A 17,687-nucleotide genomic window follows, 5' to 3' on the forward strand; every position below is an offset into this window, starting at 1 on the left:
TTAGATTCTATTGATGTTAAATGTCACTCTCCTGTCCCCCACATACATGCCAAACCATGCCCTTGCTGACACTCTTTCAACTATTCACCCCCCACCTCTGGCCCACATTGTCTTTTGTCTTATTCAAACTAGTCTCCTTGTTACCTCAAATATAATGGATTCATTAAAAGAGGGCACAGACACTGTCTCACTTTACCCCACAGCATTTGTCTCACTTTACCCCACTGCCACAATTTGAGGAAAAACCAACTCTCTCAGAAATTCAGGCTAATCTACAGTTATCATCATCACATGGTTTCACATGTTGGTAGTTCATCAACATGTATGATAGAAGTTGTTCTACCTGAATCAATTTGTTTTGGCAAAACAGTTGATTAAGTTGACAGCAAGAAAATTTACTTTTGCATGCAAAAAAAAAAATTTGTGAAAAAAACATGCTCACAACATCACCATGAGGTCCTCTCTTTCATGGCCAAGGGTAAATGAGAGGGGCTTGAAAAAATATATCTCACATGACCAAAAATGTGTTCCATTGCCTAGATACAAAGGGTGTCTCACATTACCCGATGTCTCACATTCCCCGTCCTCCCCTATGTTGTTTTGAGTGAAAAAAACGACAGTGTAATGTATGTCGTTTTGAAATGGAATGAACGCACAGTAACACTTATAGTCAGATAAACAAATCGCTTACTTCACTTTTAATATCAGGCATAGGTTTTAAAGGACAGACTAAGGACCCAGCAATTGTCAATTCCTCTGCTGCCTTCAAGTACTGAAATATAGTATTGTAATAGTTACAATGCCCATAACATCATAACACATGTCAAGTTTCCTCAAGCATAGTAAGGATCAAGTCAGTGTCAAGTCCTCTGCTACTTCAAGTGTGTATTTCAAAAATGAACTGTGAACTTGAAGGTTCTAGTTTCTGTCCAAACTTTTCGTTGTACACTGTCACTTCACAAGATCAGTTTTATCTTCAGCCAAACACTACTTTGAGGTGGAACAAGTTGTATTTTCAATTTCCGGCCTGGAATGTAGCAGATTGTGAGGAGCACTTGAAGGCAGCATTCCTCTCCAGGTATAACTCATCTTCTAGCCTCCAACAATAGAATTGGCAAGCCGAACCAGTCATAGAACAGATATGTGGTCACATGATGGACAGGGCTGTATTAAGTGAGCTTTTTGTTTGGGGGGGAGGATGATTGAACTTGTCTGCGTCTGGATGTGGAAGAATAAGACCTGAACTTGCTGCTGATCCCAAACTCTCCCTCGGGGAAAGGCCTACAAAGGAGGTAAGCGCTGAGCTCGACCCTGGTGCACGAAAACAACAGATCCGTAACATCTTGCATTGAAACAGCATGGGAGCAAAGTCCATATTCTCTTTCTGTGTCGAAAAAAGAACTAAATTTAAGGGAGTTCTGCTGAATTAAACACACAAAACTCCTCTGCATGATCTAAAAAATAAACTGGCTGTTACTCACACTAAGCCATGAGTGCTGAATAAAATTGGTTCAGGCGTCGCCTTAGTAGCTTCTTAAAGACTTTATGATAGGCTTTTCTTTGATGTGTTCGTCTCCCAAGCAGTGCATATGCTGGTGAAGAAGGTGCTAAGCTGGCCTCTGAGACATGCCGTGTCGGTGGCATTCTTTGGGCTTTGACTTTAATGCTGCCTAATGCCGAAACCAGCACCCGCAACATTCCTGCCACTGTCAGACTGTGTTTTGTTTCACTATTTTCTGGCCAGACGGGGACTGACCGCACGCATTAAAAGCAAATACACGTTTAATACCCCAGCCATGACGGCCCCTCGTATATACTGTGAATTCTTTCTGGGTTTCCAGTCAGTGTATTTTTTTCTTCTTCAACCAGATGCTATTTCACACTGTTTCCTCGCTCCCTTTCCTCCTCTTCTCATTTTATCTTTCCTCTTCCCTTTTGACGCCAGACACTCAATCTGATTGCACTCAGGCTTTTCCAGGCACCACAATGTTTGAATTTGAGGAGATATGTAACAGAACTGAAACAGAAGCATGGCTGAGGACAGTAACCATATACAGGAGAGGTGTAAATATGGCATACAGAGAGTGAATGTGCAGCTGGCCCTTTGTAACGACTTGGAAAGAAAGGACAGGTCCGTAGCCAAGTAGGAGGAGGAGGAGGAGATGGGAGGATAGAATTTGGGATGTGGAGCACATTTTCTTTAACCCAACATCACCCATGTATTTCAAAGAAGTCACTTATTATCACCAGGGAAAGACTTGTGTTTCTTTATAACGAGGAAAATGTTAAAGAACCAAGACAAACTCCCGAGGGGCATTGTTGTAAAAGAAAGAATTGTTCCCGAGTAGCAGCAGCAGCTGACCAAACCACAACAACAGAAATAGCCCGTCTGAATGCGGCTCCCTGCTCATTGATTTACTGTGAGTTACAGTGAGGTGAGCCAAACCCCATTGTCTGGAGGAGTAGCTCCACACCTGTTCAAGAGCACGCTCCATTATTCTTAAAAATAGACCCCCACTCTCTCCCACTATTCAGCTCGCTGACAAAGTTTTTTACGATCTGGTGATTTATAACCCGTGGAAAAAAAACATTGTCCGAGCGACTGTTGTGTGTAGTCATACTGACAAGTACCTGATATATAAATATATTTATATAGGCCTATAAGGGTTGTCACGATACCATTGCCTTATTGAATCCATCCATGTAACCTTGACCATGACCTTAACGCCCTAATGATGGGGTTTCTTTTCAAGTTAGTGAGGCTGGAAATTGTGTAGCTTTTGTCAAATCAAAATCTAAAGTCATATTGAAGAAATATGTATGTAATGCATGTGAACTTTTAGTATTTTCTTGATTTTCTTGATGTTAGTGTCAGTCCATGACATTAAAGGGGTATGCCAACGATTTAACATTTGACACCTTGGCTTGGGAAACATGCGCATTCACTCACTTGCAGACAGTTTGATGAACAATTGATTGATGCCTTCTCTTATGTCTTTCTATTGAAAGATGAAGAATTTAGTGGTTAGCCTAGCTTAGCAGAAAGAATGGAAGCAGAGGGAAAACAGCTAGCATGGCTCTGTCGAGAGGTATCAAAATATGTCTATAACAGCACCTTTAAAACTCACAATTGAACATGCTATATGTTGTTTTGTTTTATATGTAAAAAGCATAGTGTGTAAACACAACAAATTGTCGGATGATTTGGCCGGGAGCAGTGACTTTTTAGGAGTCACCTGCATTTCCCACAATGCCACTTGATTCATTATTAATGGATTGGATTTATATAGCGCTTTTTCTCGCACTCAAAGCAAGGTATAGACTTCCTATACCTGGTTCACATCTAACAAAGACTTTATAAATATAAAGATTTTAATAAATAAAGTAGGGAGAACAGGGTAATGTGAGACACTTTTTACATTTGCTCCCCTCTAAGGGAGCTAAAATTATTTATCAGTCAAATGTACACATTTCCCATTAATTCAGGATGTTTCCTAGAAAAGAGCATTAGCAGAATTTATTAATGATGAATGGCAGTGAAGATATGATTGTTTTGAAAATAAAGACCAGATAAATCTGATCCACTTACTTTTTCCTCTCTGAAACTACCATAACAACACATGTTGTAACAGTTAGAATCCTGACAGCTAGCTTGAAAACCAAATATTCCAAAACTAATGTCAGACTAGTAACAGAATCATGGAGTTTGGTCAATTAAGAAAAACATTTGTAAACACTTGAAAGTAACTCTGATCAAATACACCATATAATTCAAATTCAATAATTAACATTCAAATGACAGATAGAACCAGATAGATTAAAACACAGTCTGGGGGTCAGAACACAGGACCCTTAGAGCCAGCTAGTGTCTGCAGGGAAAAGAACAATCAGAACCAGCTAGAACAGCCTGGGACTCGGAACACAGGACTAGACCCAGCTGTCATTTTCCATCTTTTGAGTCTTTGATTAATATTTTTCTGCATTTGTTTTATTGGGATCATTCATTGAATAAAGACATATTACTTAGATTCTATTGATGTTAAAGGTCACTCTCCTGTCCCCCACATATGTGCCAAACCATGCCCTTGCTGACCCCCCTTCAACCATTCAACCCTCACCTCCAGCCCACATTGTCTTTTGTCTTATTCAATAGTCTCCTTGCTACCTCAAATATAATGGATTCATTAAAAGAGGGCACAGACACTGTCTCACTTTACCCCACAGCATTTGTCTCACTTTACCCCACTGCCACAATTTGAGAAAAAACTAACTCTCGTAGCAATTCAGGCTAATCTTTAGCTAGCATCATCACATGGTTTCATATGTTGGTAGTTCATCAACATGTATGATAGAAGTTTTTCTACCTGAATCAATTTGTTTTGGTACAACAATCGATTAAGTTGACAGCAAGAAAATTTACTTTTACATGCAAAAAATAAATTTTTGTGAAAGAAACATGCTTACAACATCACCATGAGGTCCTCTCTTTTATGGCCACGGGGAAATTAGTGGGTCTTAAAATTATATATCTCACATGTCCAAAAATGTGTTCCATTGCCTAGATACAGGGGGTGTCTCACATTACCCGATGGCTCACATTCCCCCGTTCCTCCCCTATTTGGTTGCTTGAGTATTAAAACTGCATTGGAATCATGTTTTCTATTTCTTTTTTCTTTTTCAACCAATATACTAAATTGTATGCATGAATATCAGACTAAATCACACTTGTTACATTAGACACTTCTCGCAGTGTTCTGCTTCAAGGCCAATTGAGCACCTGGTCAATTGTTTTCCAACTGTATTCATATCTGAGCCATTATGATAGGCGTGTAGCTTCAGATGCGCCAGTCTGTCCCTGAAGGACTCATTCAGTTTAGGAGCTGTTCAGGCAGCCTGCTGCAGCCTTGATCAGTGCCAAGAGGAAATGGCTGAGGATTAAGCTTGGAGCTGTTTAAAGCCTTGGGCCTCATGCTTGCAGTGCCCAGAGTAGAATCATTTCAACTTCTACAATCGCTTCAATCTCACAGCATGTCATTGTTGTTTGCTTGTTTTTCTTTTCGAATGTTTTAGTTTTAGTGGTTTTGCACAAATGGAGTGTTGAAAGGAGAAGAAAAGAAAAGAGATACAAACCATCTGTCTGCGGGAAAGAAATCTCAAGGGCTTGCAGAAAACATTAGAGTGTTTTTTAGACAAAGAGGGAAATAACAAGCCAATATAAATAACAATACAAATAACCAACCCTAATTAAGCTGAGCCCAAGAGAACTGATAGTCTGGTTGTGTGTGTGTGTGTGTGTGTGTGTGTGTGTGTGTGTGTGTGTGTGTGTGTGTGTGTGTGTGTGTGTGTGTGTGTGTGTGTGTGTGTGTGCGTGGGTGCGTGCGTGTGCATGCATGCATGCGCGTGTGTGTATGTGTGTGTGTGTGTTTGTTTGTTTGTTTGTTTGTTTGTTTGAGTGTGTGTGTGTGTGTGTGTATGTGTCAGCTGCCTTCTGCGAGGCGAGTTGAAGTGGTGACTCTTGATGTTTTGATGTGTTGTCTTCTTTCCTCCTGGAAGCAGGTAATTGGACCCCAAGATGTCTGCGGAAGAAGTTGAAGTCGAGGTGGAGGAGACACAGTGAGTGTCTTGGATTCCTTTTTAACTGCTGTTTCTAGTGCTTTCACTTAAATCAACAAGGGAACTGAGCTGATCTCAACTGATTGCTGACTTCTTTTCTTCTTCTTTTCTTTCCAGGGAGGAAGGTAAGTAAGCAATTTGAGAGCATTGTCACTTTCCAGCTTGCGTGGCTTGACGAAGCTGACCTGATTATGTCTTCTCAGTTGAAGAAACCCTGCAAGAAGGTAAAGGCTTCATGTGTGTGTGTGTGTGTGTGTGTGTGTGTGTGTAGCGTTGTGTTGCCGTCTGCTGTTACAATGTTTGCTGTCAGTGATTAAGGCCAACAGTGTGTGCTGGAGTGTGTTATCTGTTTGTCTTGCCTCTTAAATCAGCCAACCCCATGTTAAATACATTACAACATATAACATTTTAAAGGTGCTCCGAGGAACTTTTAGTTACTGTTAATTATTGCATTGGACAAAAGTGGTAATGTTTTTACAACTGATGGTCTCATTTGCTCGTTGCATGTCATTTATGATCATCAGAGGAAAAATGAGAGTGTTTCAGAAATATTTAAAAGTTCCTCGAAGCACATTTAATATATATCTACATTTATGTTATTATGTATGATTAGTAATTACTAATCATTAATTAGATCGAAGCTGGTTGATAAAGACCTTGACTCATCAAGTAAGAACAGTGGTTGAAACAGTCACACCAACATTATGTGTGTGTGATTTGATAACTGTATAATATAGCCTGTCAAATGTTATAAATATAGCATCATTTATTTTTTCTCTATAAATATTCGAAATTATCTGAGAAAAAAGTCGTCAATTTACTAGGAAGAACTTGAAAAAATAGTGAGTAACACTTGTTTTGAAAGGTTGGATTAAGATGTTTTACAGTGGTACTAATACTGTACACCGTCGTATAATGGAGCTTCCTCCGGTCTTAAGACCTGTTCTTAAGTTTGTTGACAATTTCCATTTTAATACCTTTTTTCACAAGTTTTCAGAGGAACATCTATAACTTTTACAGCACTCCATGTAACAGCTATAGGCCTACTAACAAAGCATTAAAGGAGCAGGTCGACTTTGATACATGCTTATTTGCTTTCTTTTCATGACAAGAAGAGAAGATTGACATAATCCTCGTGTCTGTACAGAAAATGTAAAGCCAACTGATGGTTAGCTTAGCTTAGCACATAAGAATGTCAATACTGGAAAGTAAAGTTAGTGTAAGTAAAAAGAAAAGAGTTAAACAGCTAGCTAGCTGGCAAAATACAACGCCTCCTTAATTTAACGATATATCTTGTTTGGTTAATGTACAAAAGGCGAAGTTTAAAAGTGACACTTAAGTTCGCCAATCTGTATCCCCTTGTTTCCTGTTATTGCACAACACTAAGCTAATCAGCTGCTGGCTGTACCTTCATGTTTACTGTACACTCTTCAAAGTGGTATCAATCTTCTAATCTAACTAACTAAGCTTTCTTCTGCTTTAAAAAAAAAAGCTATAAAAATAGAGCTTGTGTCTTTGAGTTGCTTGCAGCTCCATAAAATAGATGTTTACCCTTTAAACTTCCCAAATGGTTTCATTTGAAATAACTGCTGGAGGTCTGAAGATTGAACGAATTCCCATTAGGGTTTATATTCTTAAACCAAAAGAGCAAAATTTGCACAAAATATCATTCACACTTCTGAAGCTTTGCTCAGGATGGCAGAAAGCCAGAATTGGTTTCAGTGCATCCCTATAGACAATATTCCAATTGCTCAGAGCTTTCCAAATCCCATCCTCAAGTCCCATTGATCCACTAAACCTCATTTTATTCACTCACACAGTGTGACTTGTTTTTGTCAGTGAATAATGCCTTTCCATTATTGTGTGATTCGTACACAATAATGCAGTGCAGTGTGTGTGTGTGTGTGTGTGTGTTTGTGCTTGTGTGTAGTTTTTTCATGCTATTGGCTGACAATAACGGGTATTTGGCTTCATTAATTTTTATTATGTTCTTGCTATAAAGAAGAAGAAGCAGCTGAAGAAGAAGGTAACTTTCCTCTTGAATACACATTATTTAAATAACACAAAGTAAACAGTAATGGTGGTGACATCTTTCATCATACTGTTTACCTCTCTGACGCGTGACAAACAGCCCAGGCCCAGGCTCTGTGTGTGATTATAGATCATTGACACTTTTTAGTTTTCCTCAGCATGTCAGACACCAGAATTGGTGTAATTGCTTCATCATTTAAATAACACAAAGTAAACAGTAATGGTGGTTTCATCTTTCCAGTGGTACTGTTTACCTCCCTGACGTGTGACAAACGACTCCATGTGTGATCTCACATCATTCCCACCTAAAATTCATCTCAGCATGTCAGACACCAAAATTGGTATTACCTGTAGTGCAACCCAATATACAATATTCTAATTGCTCAGAGCTCAACCATATCCCATCCTCAAGTCACATTGATCCACTAAACCTCATTTTATTCACTCTCACATGAAGACTATGATGGAGGAAAGTTCATGTGATTTGTTTTCGTCAGTGAATAATGCCTTTCCATTTTTGTGTGCTTCTTACACACCTCTTACTCATAACTGTATTGTGTGTATTTGTGTGTGTATATTTGTGTTTATGTGTGTGTGTGTGTGTGTGTGTGTGTGTGTGTGTGTGTGTGTGTGTGTGTGTGTGTGTGTGTGTGTGTGTGGGTATGTGCGTGTGTGTGTGTGAGCGAGCGGCGCGCATGTGCTGTTTGTTTGTGTGTGTGCGTCCGTGCGTGCTTGCGCACGTGTGTTTGTGTTTCTTTTGCCATGTTATTGGCCGACAATAACAGTATTTGGCTTCATTAATTTTTATTCTGTTTTTGCTTTGAAGAAGAAGCAGCTGCAGTCGAAGGTAACTTTCCTCTTGAATACACAATACTGAAATAACAAGACACTATTCTAGTTTGACCACATCCCTTCATCTAGTCCCATTCATCCACTACACCTCATTTCATTCACTCACATATGAAGACATTGATAGAGGAAAATTCATGTGACTCGCTTTATGTCAGCAAATAATGCTTTCCATTTTTGTGTGCTTCCTACACTATTGCAATGCATTGTGTGTTGTTTTCTTTTGTCTCGCTATTGGCTGACAATAACAGTATTTGGCTTCATTAATTTTTATTTTGTTTTTGCTTTGAAGAAGAAGCAGCTGCAGTCGAAGGTAACTTTCCTCTTGAATACACAATACTGAAATAACAAGACACTATTCTAATTCTCATAGTTTGACCACATCCCTTCATCTAGTCCCATTCATCCACTACATCTCATTTCATTCACTCACATATGAAGACATTGACAGAGGAAAATTCATGTGACTCGCTTTATGTCAGCAAATAATGCTTTCCATTTTTGTGTGCTTCCTACACTATTGCAATGCATTGTGTGTTGTTTTCTTTTGTCTCGCTATTGGCTGACAATGACCGTATTTGGCTTCATTAATTTTTATTTTGTTTTTGCTTTAAAGAAGAAGCAGCTGCAGAAGAAGGTAACTTTCCTCTTGAATACACATTATTTAAATGACACAAAGTAAACAGTAATGGTGGTGACATCTTTCCTGTTGTACTGTTTTCCTTTCTGACGCGTGACAAACAGCCCCGGCTCTGTGTGTGATTCTAGATCATTCACACAGTTTAGTTTTTCTCAGCATGTCAGACACCAGAATTGGTATAATTGCATCCCAAGACACAATATTCCAATTTCTCAAAGTTTGACCAAATCCCATCCTCAAGTCCCATTGATCCACTAAACCTCATTTCATTCACTCACATATGAAGACATTGATGGAGGAAAGTTCATGTGACTCACTTTTGTTAGCAAATAATGCTTTACATTATTGTTTGCTTTTTTCACGTTATTGCTTTGCAGTCTGTGTGTTTGTGTGTGTGTGTGTGTGTGTGTGTGTGTGTGTGTGTGTGTGTGTGTGTGTGTGTGTGTGTGTGTGTGTGTGTGTGTGTGTGTGTGTGTGTGTGTGTGTGTGTGCGTGCGTGTGTGTGTGCGCGTGCGTGCGTGCGTGTGTTTGTGTCTGTTTGCCAAACAGTATTTGGCTTCTTCATTCATTCTTGTTATGTCCTTGTTCTATAGAAGAAGAGACACCTGCTGTAGAAGGTAACTCTCCTTTTTGAATATTTTCATACATCTCATTAGAATTCCATTGGGTTTTTATAGAACATTTTAATATTCATAGAGCAAAAACCTGGTATTATAGGTTTTATGTGCATTGCTGCTTGCAAAATTACTTGTGGCCCATGAATATTACATACATAACCATTTTATATCAATAACACACACGGATACAGTTTAAAAAAAAAACAAGTATTTCACTCCACCAGACCATATAATAAACCTCACATTTATTCAGCATTATGCATCACCCTGTATCAATATTATATATGTGTTATGTTCACTGCTAATAATCACTGCTATATTCAGCTGCTGAGTTATGAGGAACTAATTTCAAAAGGAGAAATCAGCAATGTGAATAATGTGACATATCAGACAGAAAAACCGTTTGCATGCAAGTAAAACCCAGTGCTGCTGATTTCCCTTCACGTTTGTAGCGCTTCTTTTCATCTGCTCACTGACAGAATATTGACACGACACAAGTTTAAGCATCTCATTTCTTACCAAATGTGTTATGTAATATTTAAAGATCGCATCCATCATTTACACTGTGCCTCTCCTATATTATAGTTGCAAAGAAAAGTTTCTAAAAATGTTTCACATCTAATATTATTTTCATTGTAACACACACCACCTAATGAGAATTCTGCTGTTCTATTCTATTCTGATATATTATGTATCATAGAGAGTGATGATCCAGCTTAAACAAATATTGTATTCGTATGAAACTAAAACTTTTTTTTTCTCCATTTTTTGCACCGCTGTTGCTGATCATCTGCCTGTTGACATGTTCCTTCACAAAGAGCCTGAAGGTAAGGCAGAGTCTCCCTCTGTTCCATACACTATAATAAATAACACTATATTACTCGCGCTATATAACTAGTTGCAGGGTTTTACAGTCATTTAGTGCTGAGTTATTTGTGGGGGATAGCCATATTACCTGTCAGTCTTCAATTCATTATACTTTATTAGCCCCTAAGGGAAATAACAACAATTCACATATAAACAAACTGCATATCAATGAGAGTCACATACATAAAACACTGTGACACTATTTCACAACCCATACGGCCTCAATACGTTTTTGTTTTATTTTATTTATTCATTCCCTGTTGTGGAAGAATTCATTTGTGGTGTAATTGTAAATATTTTCTATTGTATTTGTTTCCCCTCATGCCTTAATGTTTACTCTGATACCACTATATTATAAAGGAAGTGTCTCCGCTTTATGAAAGCAAGCTTGCACGGCTTGAAACCCCAAGTGTACTTACACCAAGCCATTATGAAAAGGCATGCAGAAACTGTTTAGACTTGATATACCTTCTCTGACAGGCACAGGTAGTTTTTTTTCCTAATTGAAATATACAAAGAAGATATGTAGCCTGAAAGAAAAGCGTATTCGCAAATAACAAAGTAAATCCAATTGTAGTGTATTTTACTCACCGATGCACTAACGCAACCTTTTGTCCTTTTTGCCACAGAGGCCCCACCTGCCGAAGAAGAAGGTGCAGTAACTTAATAATTATGCCTTGGGATAATGAGACATTTTGTGATCATGACTGTAGTTTAACATGAATGTCTGCTCATAGACATAGACCTTGGCTGCCCACCAAAATAAAGCGCATGTTGTTTTGGTGACACTATGAACAACCCACATTCATATTGAGTGGTATTTCATTATGCTGGGTCACATTCAGTCACAAAAGTTGCTCATATTATTCAAAATAAGAGCATTGAATGGCATGAATTACATTTCTACAAGCAGACATTAGTCATAATAGACTACTGTCAGAATATTGATTCAGTGGTATTATCCAGGGAGATGTATTGTTCCAGTTCTTATCCACTTACACACTGCATTTGTCAGAGAGAGAGAGAGAGAGAGAGAGAGAGAGAGAGAGAGAGAGAGAGAGAGAGAGAGAGAGAGAGAGAGAGAGAGAGAGAGAGAGAGAGAGAGAGAGAGAGAGAGAGAGAGAGAGTGTGTGTGTGTGTCCATTCTGGGCCTACAGAACTGAGTCATTCTCATTGTGATTTGAGTCATATTCATTGTGATTTACACACAATGATTATATTGTTTTGTTTTGACTAATATTTTAGTTTTGATGTGAAACTAAATATATAAACTAAAGACAAAAATGTATATCAAAGATTAAAAATGATTAATCACTTTTATATTAACTGAGATGAATCCCTTTTTTTGTGTTAACAGATGACAAACCCAAAGCCAAGTAAGTCTTTTGCCATGTGAATTTAAATCCCTCCACGTGGATCAAATAGTTTTTAACGAAGTCATTTAAAGTGGTTCTTAATTTAACCCAGAAATGTTATTTCAGGGCATTTGTTCCACCCATAGCAGTGCCAAAGCTACCAGACTCGGGAGAAAAAGTCGACTTTGATGTAAGTGACTAATTCCATTTTTAATCAATTTTGCAAACGCAATTGTGAACTTATAGTTAGTGGATGTGTTTGTTATTTAGTCTGTATGCTGTATATGTGTGTGTCCATTTTTGCAATAATGTTTGTGTTGGACCAAATGTCTGTGGCAGTAGTTCAGACTTTGTAAAGGACTAGATTAGGTTGTTTTTTTTCGCACATGAAATGCAGTCCACTGAAGGTCTTCATATGACCTGTATGCCCTTTCCTTGCAGGACATCCATAGAAAGCGTCTGGAGAAGGACCTGACTGAGCTGCAGTCCCTGATCGAGGCCCACTTCATCCAGAGGAAGAAGGACGAGCAGGAGCTCATCGCTCTCGTTACCAGGATCGTAAGTCTTCCAGGAAAGTGTGTGCCAGATCGCCGGAGTGATACACCACACAACAAACAATAACTTGGTGTGTGTGTGTGTGTATGTGTGTGTGTGTGTGTGTGTGTGTGTGCGTGTGCAGGACAAGCGTCGTGCTGAGAGGGCTGAACAGCAGAGGGTCCGTGCTGAGCAGGAGAAGTTGAGGCAGGCCCGTGTTGCTGTGAGTCAAACGACATATCATCTTTGTCATCTTGACATGACCTTACATACAAAACATAAAGATGTGTCCTGTGTCCTTTTTCTGCATTTCTTGCAGTTAAAGTAAATGCTACTTAAGTCTAGACAGCAGTGAAGTCTTTTACAGATGTTGCTGTCAGTGGCCTATATAGGTGACTAGGTCTAGACTTGGTGGACTAGAGGTTTGTGTCTCTGTCCTGTGCCCATCTTTTACAATCCATATGCTGCAGGAAGAGAAGGAGAGGAAGGAGATGGAGGAGCACCGTAAGAAGCACGATGACGACGCCAAGAAGAAGAAGACTCTGACCAACATGGCTCAACTTCATGGCGGTGTCCAACAGAGGGTCAGTCATTGATACACATTGAATGCACTGACTTGAATGAATTGGAACTGAAGTAGGACCATGTTTTTTTTTATGGCTTCTTTGATATTCCTTGCATATACTTTTCAACACATCTTTTTACGACTGATTCTCCCATCCAGCAAGACGGAAAGAAGGGAGCGAAGAAGCAGACGGAGAGGGAGAAGAAAAAGAAGATCCTGGCTGACAGGAGGAAGGCTCTCGTCATCGACCATCTCAGTGAGGACAAAGTCAAGTAAGGATTTTGTGTTTCCACATTTAAGGTCGGAAGAAGAGGGGATTTGTTTGTGACAGTGACTTATCTACTTTTCAATCCTTTAATCATAGAGTTTTATTTGTTTTCTGTTTCTGAAACACTGTGTGGTTTTTGCTCAAAAGGGAGAAGGCCGCTGAGCTGTGGCAGTGGCTGATGACACTGGAGGCTGAGAAGTTTGACCTCAGCGAGAAACTGAAGAGACAGAAATATGATGTAAGTACTTTGCCCTGGTGTGGGCATGTTTTAGTTTTATCCATGAAATGACTTAAAATGTGAGAAAAAAAGTTTTAAAAGTTTTAATAACATTTTAAATTTAAGTTTAAAGTTCTTAGCCTTGTTACAAAGGTTAAGAAATGTTTTTTTTAATGAATACTTTGACACTAGCCTTTTCACTTTTTGCCCTCAGAAAGTTAGACAAGTAGATCGAAAACTTTCATATCTGTATGGTAGCCTAATGAGCCGGTTAGGTTAGCTTAGCTTAGCATAGACTGGAAACGGTAACAGCTAGCCTAGCTTTTGGCTTTTGGTTGTTTTGTTACCTGTTAACAAAGCCATGCCAGCTGTTTTTACCACTTTTTCCTTATTTTATTCTAAACTAAGCTAAGCTAACCAGCTTAACCAGGCTGGCCCCTGCAACATATTTACCACAAACACTTTTCTAACTCAAGAAAATTACTGTATTTTTATTGAAATGTCTTACTATTCCTTTAAAGGTCTTTGCTGAAATAACAATGTCTTTGGAATAACATTTTAAAATCCAATTAGCAACAGTAGATTCGCCACTTTACCCAAGTTAGGCCTATGTATTATACATTTTAGAGTAGGCCTAGGCTATGGGATAAAATGAAAAATGACAAACATTGCAATTTGTTGGTACACAGACTACAGCCCTGAAAGAAGCCACGGAATAAAAATTATTAAACAGCAGCCTATGTAGCCTACTGTGCAGTTCAGTAAAGGGATGTCCTGAAAATGAATGTGGCTTGACTTACAGATCAGTGTACTCCAGGTCCGAATCAATGAGCAGCAGAAGTTGTGAGTAACTGTTAATGAGGAGAAGTGTGGGCCTCGTGGATTGTTGTGTAGCTTGGCTGTCCGTGTGTTGAAGGGTCACAAAGTGAGTCTTGGACAGTGGAGGCAGGAACAAAGCTGGGCAACAGTCGAAAACAGAAGGTGAAACCGGTAGTGTGTGTTGCAGAAGCTTCTATGTGGTTGTGCTTAATCTACATGTCTAAATATGAGTCCAAAACATCAATGGTTCTTCTGCTACAACTAGCCAGTATTATCATTCAAAGAAACAGGAAACAGGAGTTTTGTTCCTGTAGGCTACTCCTTCCTTTGGTTCTTTTAATTTCGTCGCTCTCTAAAACAACATGGAACCAAGAATTCCAGCTTGGAGCTAATGACTTTATAGTTTTTTCGAACTAGACGTTCGTAGGCCTACTTACAATCTGAATAAAATGCCATGGACCTGACCTTTTAGACAGAGTTTGATTAGGCTTGCGACCGTTTCCATGTTTCCAGTCTTAATGTAAGTGGTATAGATTTTTCTATTTAATAAAGCAATACATAATGATTCCTTTAACAATCAAAAGGCCAAAACAGTCCAAAAAATATTTAGGAAAAATAATGTTAAAAATACCCTTTTGCACTGTTGAAATCCAAAGAAAAAGGAATCTGTTTCTCGAGAACATCATTTCTGCTGACATATTTTCTCTCCAACTTTTGACAGCTATAATTTGATCTGAAGTTACACTTTGCTGTCAGAGCAGTATACTCATCCCTCATGTCTGGCTTTAAGAGACAGGCTGACATAAAACGGTGCTAGCACAGCTGACACATCACGATAAAGATTTCAGACTTCAGACTTCAGAGTCTAGAGGCCTTCCCCTTCAGGAATTAGTTAAATGATCAGCTCAGACAGGAAGACTGCAGGTGAGTAGCTATGGTCCCTATATCTCCAGATGAAATTCTTTGGAGGTAAACACATCTTTCCCGGCTGAGGTCTTTTCAGGGCCACACGGTCCGCTCTTTGGCCCAGCTGGTGTCCCCTTGTGTCTGCTGCTGGTTCCTGTGCTTAGCCAGTCCTCCATGTTTGTCCCCCCCACAGATCAGTCAGCTCCTGGCTCGCGTTGCGGACCACCAGGGGTAAGTATAGTTACCACCTTGGAACCACACCCTGAGATTTTTCTAGGGGGAAATCTTAAGGTGTGGCTTCCTGAAAATGTAGTATTGAGGTGGTTTTAGTCCTTATTTAAAGAGCCCAGGGTAATGTCCAGTCAGATAATATGTTTCTGACAAATGATCTTTATTTGCCTATAAAGATCTTCCACAAGCTACATCTCTATCTGTTTTGCCCGAAGGCCTTTTAAACTCACATCTTCTTACTTGATGTGAAGAAGGAACATGTGACACGTATTTATAGAGTGAATTGTGAGCACAAATTAACACAGGTAGAAAACTAAACTGTGTGCAGCAGCACAGATCTTACCTTCCTATGGCTGCAAACAAGTACAATATAGATCCTGATGTGTACCTGTTTCAGACAGCCATGGAATAAGATCAACTCATGGGTAGAAAGTCAGCCATTTTAAGGCACGCATGCAGTAGTTCACCAGTTTTTTTTAACCACAATTTACTGGTTACTTACTATGTTTAATATTCTTTATTCCCTTTGTACTGATGTACTGAGTTTTATCCATTCATCCATTACTCAACACCCCTTTTTATAACTTCATCCAGGCACTGAAAAACATTGTGTTCCTGATCCACAGCTATAGTTGAGCTTTGAAGAGAAGCTGGTTCTTCATTGTGTTAAAAAGTTAGACATTTTGAAATTTAAACTGATTTGAGCCAAAAAAGCCTCATTAAAAAAAGATACGTCAACGTTGTAAGGCAGAAAGCGAGATGACTGTATTGAAACAGCCGGTAAGTGTATGCACGCTATTTTTCAAGTCAAATACCTGGTAGATTAAACTGTGGATGTATCGCACATTACGGGCAAAGATGTATATCAAAAGGTAAGGGTCAGAGGACACAATCATCAACTGCCAGCTGTAACGTCATGTGCTTTGCCCTTTACTAACAGCATGATTTGGTGTTCTTCAATCCCTGTCACTCCCCCCCCCCCAGTTCACTCTCTTCTATTCCCAATCTCTTTAATTTCTTTAAAAAATCAGGACATTAAGTAGCAACTTAAAATGACTCTGTAGCAGCAAGTTCCCAATTTAAATACATATCTTACAATGTGTATTTCATTTAGGTACAGCAGCCTGCTATCTTTAGACATTTGAGGAATTCTTCTGTTGAACAAAAATAGTTTTTAGAAAAAAATACCTATATTCCCAAAAAGAAGATATCAAAATGTTTTGCTAGATCTAAATATTTTTGATATATCCTTCTTTGAAGAATATTCTAAAAAACACTTTTTCAGTTAAAAGATGGCAAAAACCTGCTGAAATCTTTTTGTACATTTTAGCAGTTAAAATTGTATGGAGACCCAAAGCATTAATTTTTTTTTATAAATAAATGAGACGATGTCAAATGCAAAATATCTTATACAATTTGAAGCTACTCCAATAATGTTTTAAGACTTGGCTCAAGGTTATCCTGCTTCCTCGATTGCTTTATTTCCTATTGCTACTTTCCATCACAATGTTAACATCTGTCAAAGAGAAAAACTGACCAGAGTCAGCTCTGCATTTGGCTATTGCAATGAGCTGAACGAGCGTACAGCCAAACACATGAAGAATAGACGGGTAAAATGAAATTTCATGTAAATGAGCCTAATTTGAAAAAAAAATATTACATTATGTGCTATCAGATTTCCATTACATTATTTCACTTTTTTTATGTGTACTACTTCAAATAAGTATTTACTTCATACTAGTGTCTCATTTAAGCTTTGGACACTTTGGGCCTCCATACCACATTGCCGTATTGTGTCAGGCGATACCCAAACCGCAGCACACTATTTTTTTTAGGAACGCAAATAAAACTGCAACGGTGGATTAGTTTATGTATGCTCATGCACACAGTAAGCCGTTAAATGATGTCTGTTTGTGTTTCCACAGCGCCAAAGGAAGAGGAGGCAAGGCCAAGGGCCGGGTGAGATAGACGCAGACATCAGCAGGAGTTCTTCAAGAAAGCGTCTGAAAATGAGCAGTACTATTGTATGTGTAGACGATAAAACAGCACTGCAACAGCTGGTTTTAGACATAAACAATAAAACACTTTTATTGAACCATGTAGTGCCTGTTTTTGTGGTTAAAATTCAATTGAAATGTGGTGGATATTTTCTCCTACTTCCTACTAATCCCTGCT

General features: G+C 38.8%; 1 protein-coding gene across 1 annotated transcript; it reads left to right on the forward strand.

Moving 5' to 3' along the window:
• Nucleotides 1-5,572: 5,572 nt before the first annotated feature.
• tnnt2e (troponin T2e, cardiac) lies at nucleotides 5,573-17,480 on the forward strand (the record flags this gene model as incomplete). The annotated part of the gene is made up of 11 exons (XM_080051523.1): nucleotides 5,573-5,613; nucleotides 5,731-5,738; nucleotides 11,975-11,993; nucleotides 12,099-12,162; nucleotides 12,414-12,530; nucleotides 12,652-12,729; nucleotides 12,977-13,090; nucleotides 13,231-13,343; nucleotides 13,487-13,577; nucleotides 15,475-15,512; nucleotides 17,438-17,480. 11 exons carry the CDS (start codon nucleotides 5,573-5,575, stop codon nucleotides 17,478-17,480), a joined length of 726 nt encoding a protein of 241 aa, XP_079907649.1.
• Nucleotides 17,481-17,687: the final 207 nt, after the last annotated feature.

This window comes from Ammodytes marinus (genome assembly GCF_949987685.1).
Source record: "Ammodytes marinus genome assembly, chromosome: 22".
Lineage (NCBI taxonomy): Eukaryota > Metazoa > Chordata > Actinopteri > Uranoscopiformes > Ammodytidae > Ammodytes > Ammodytes marinus.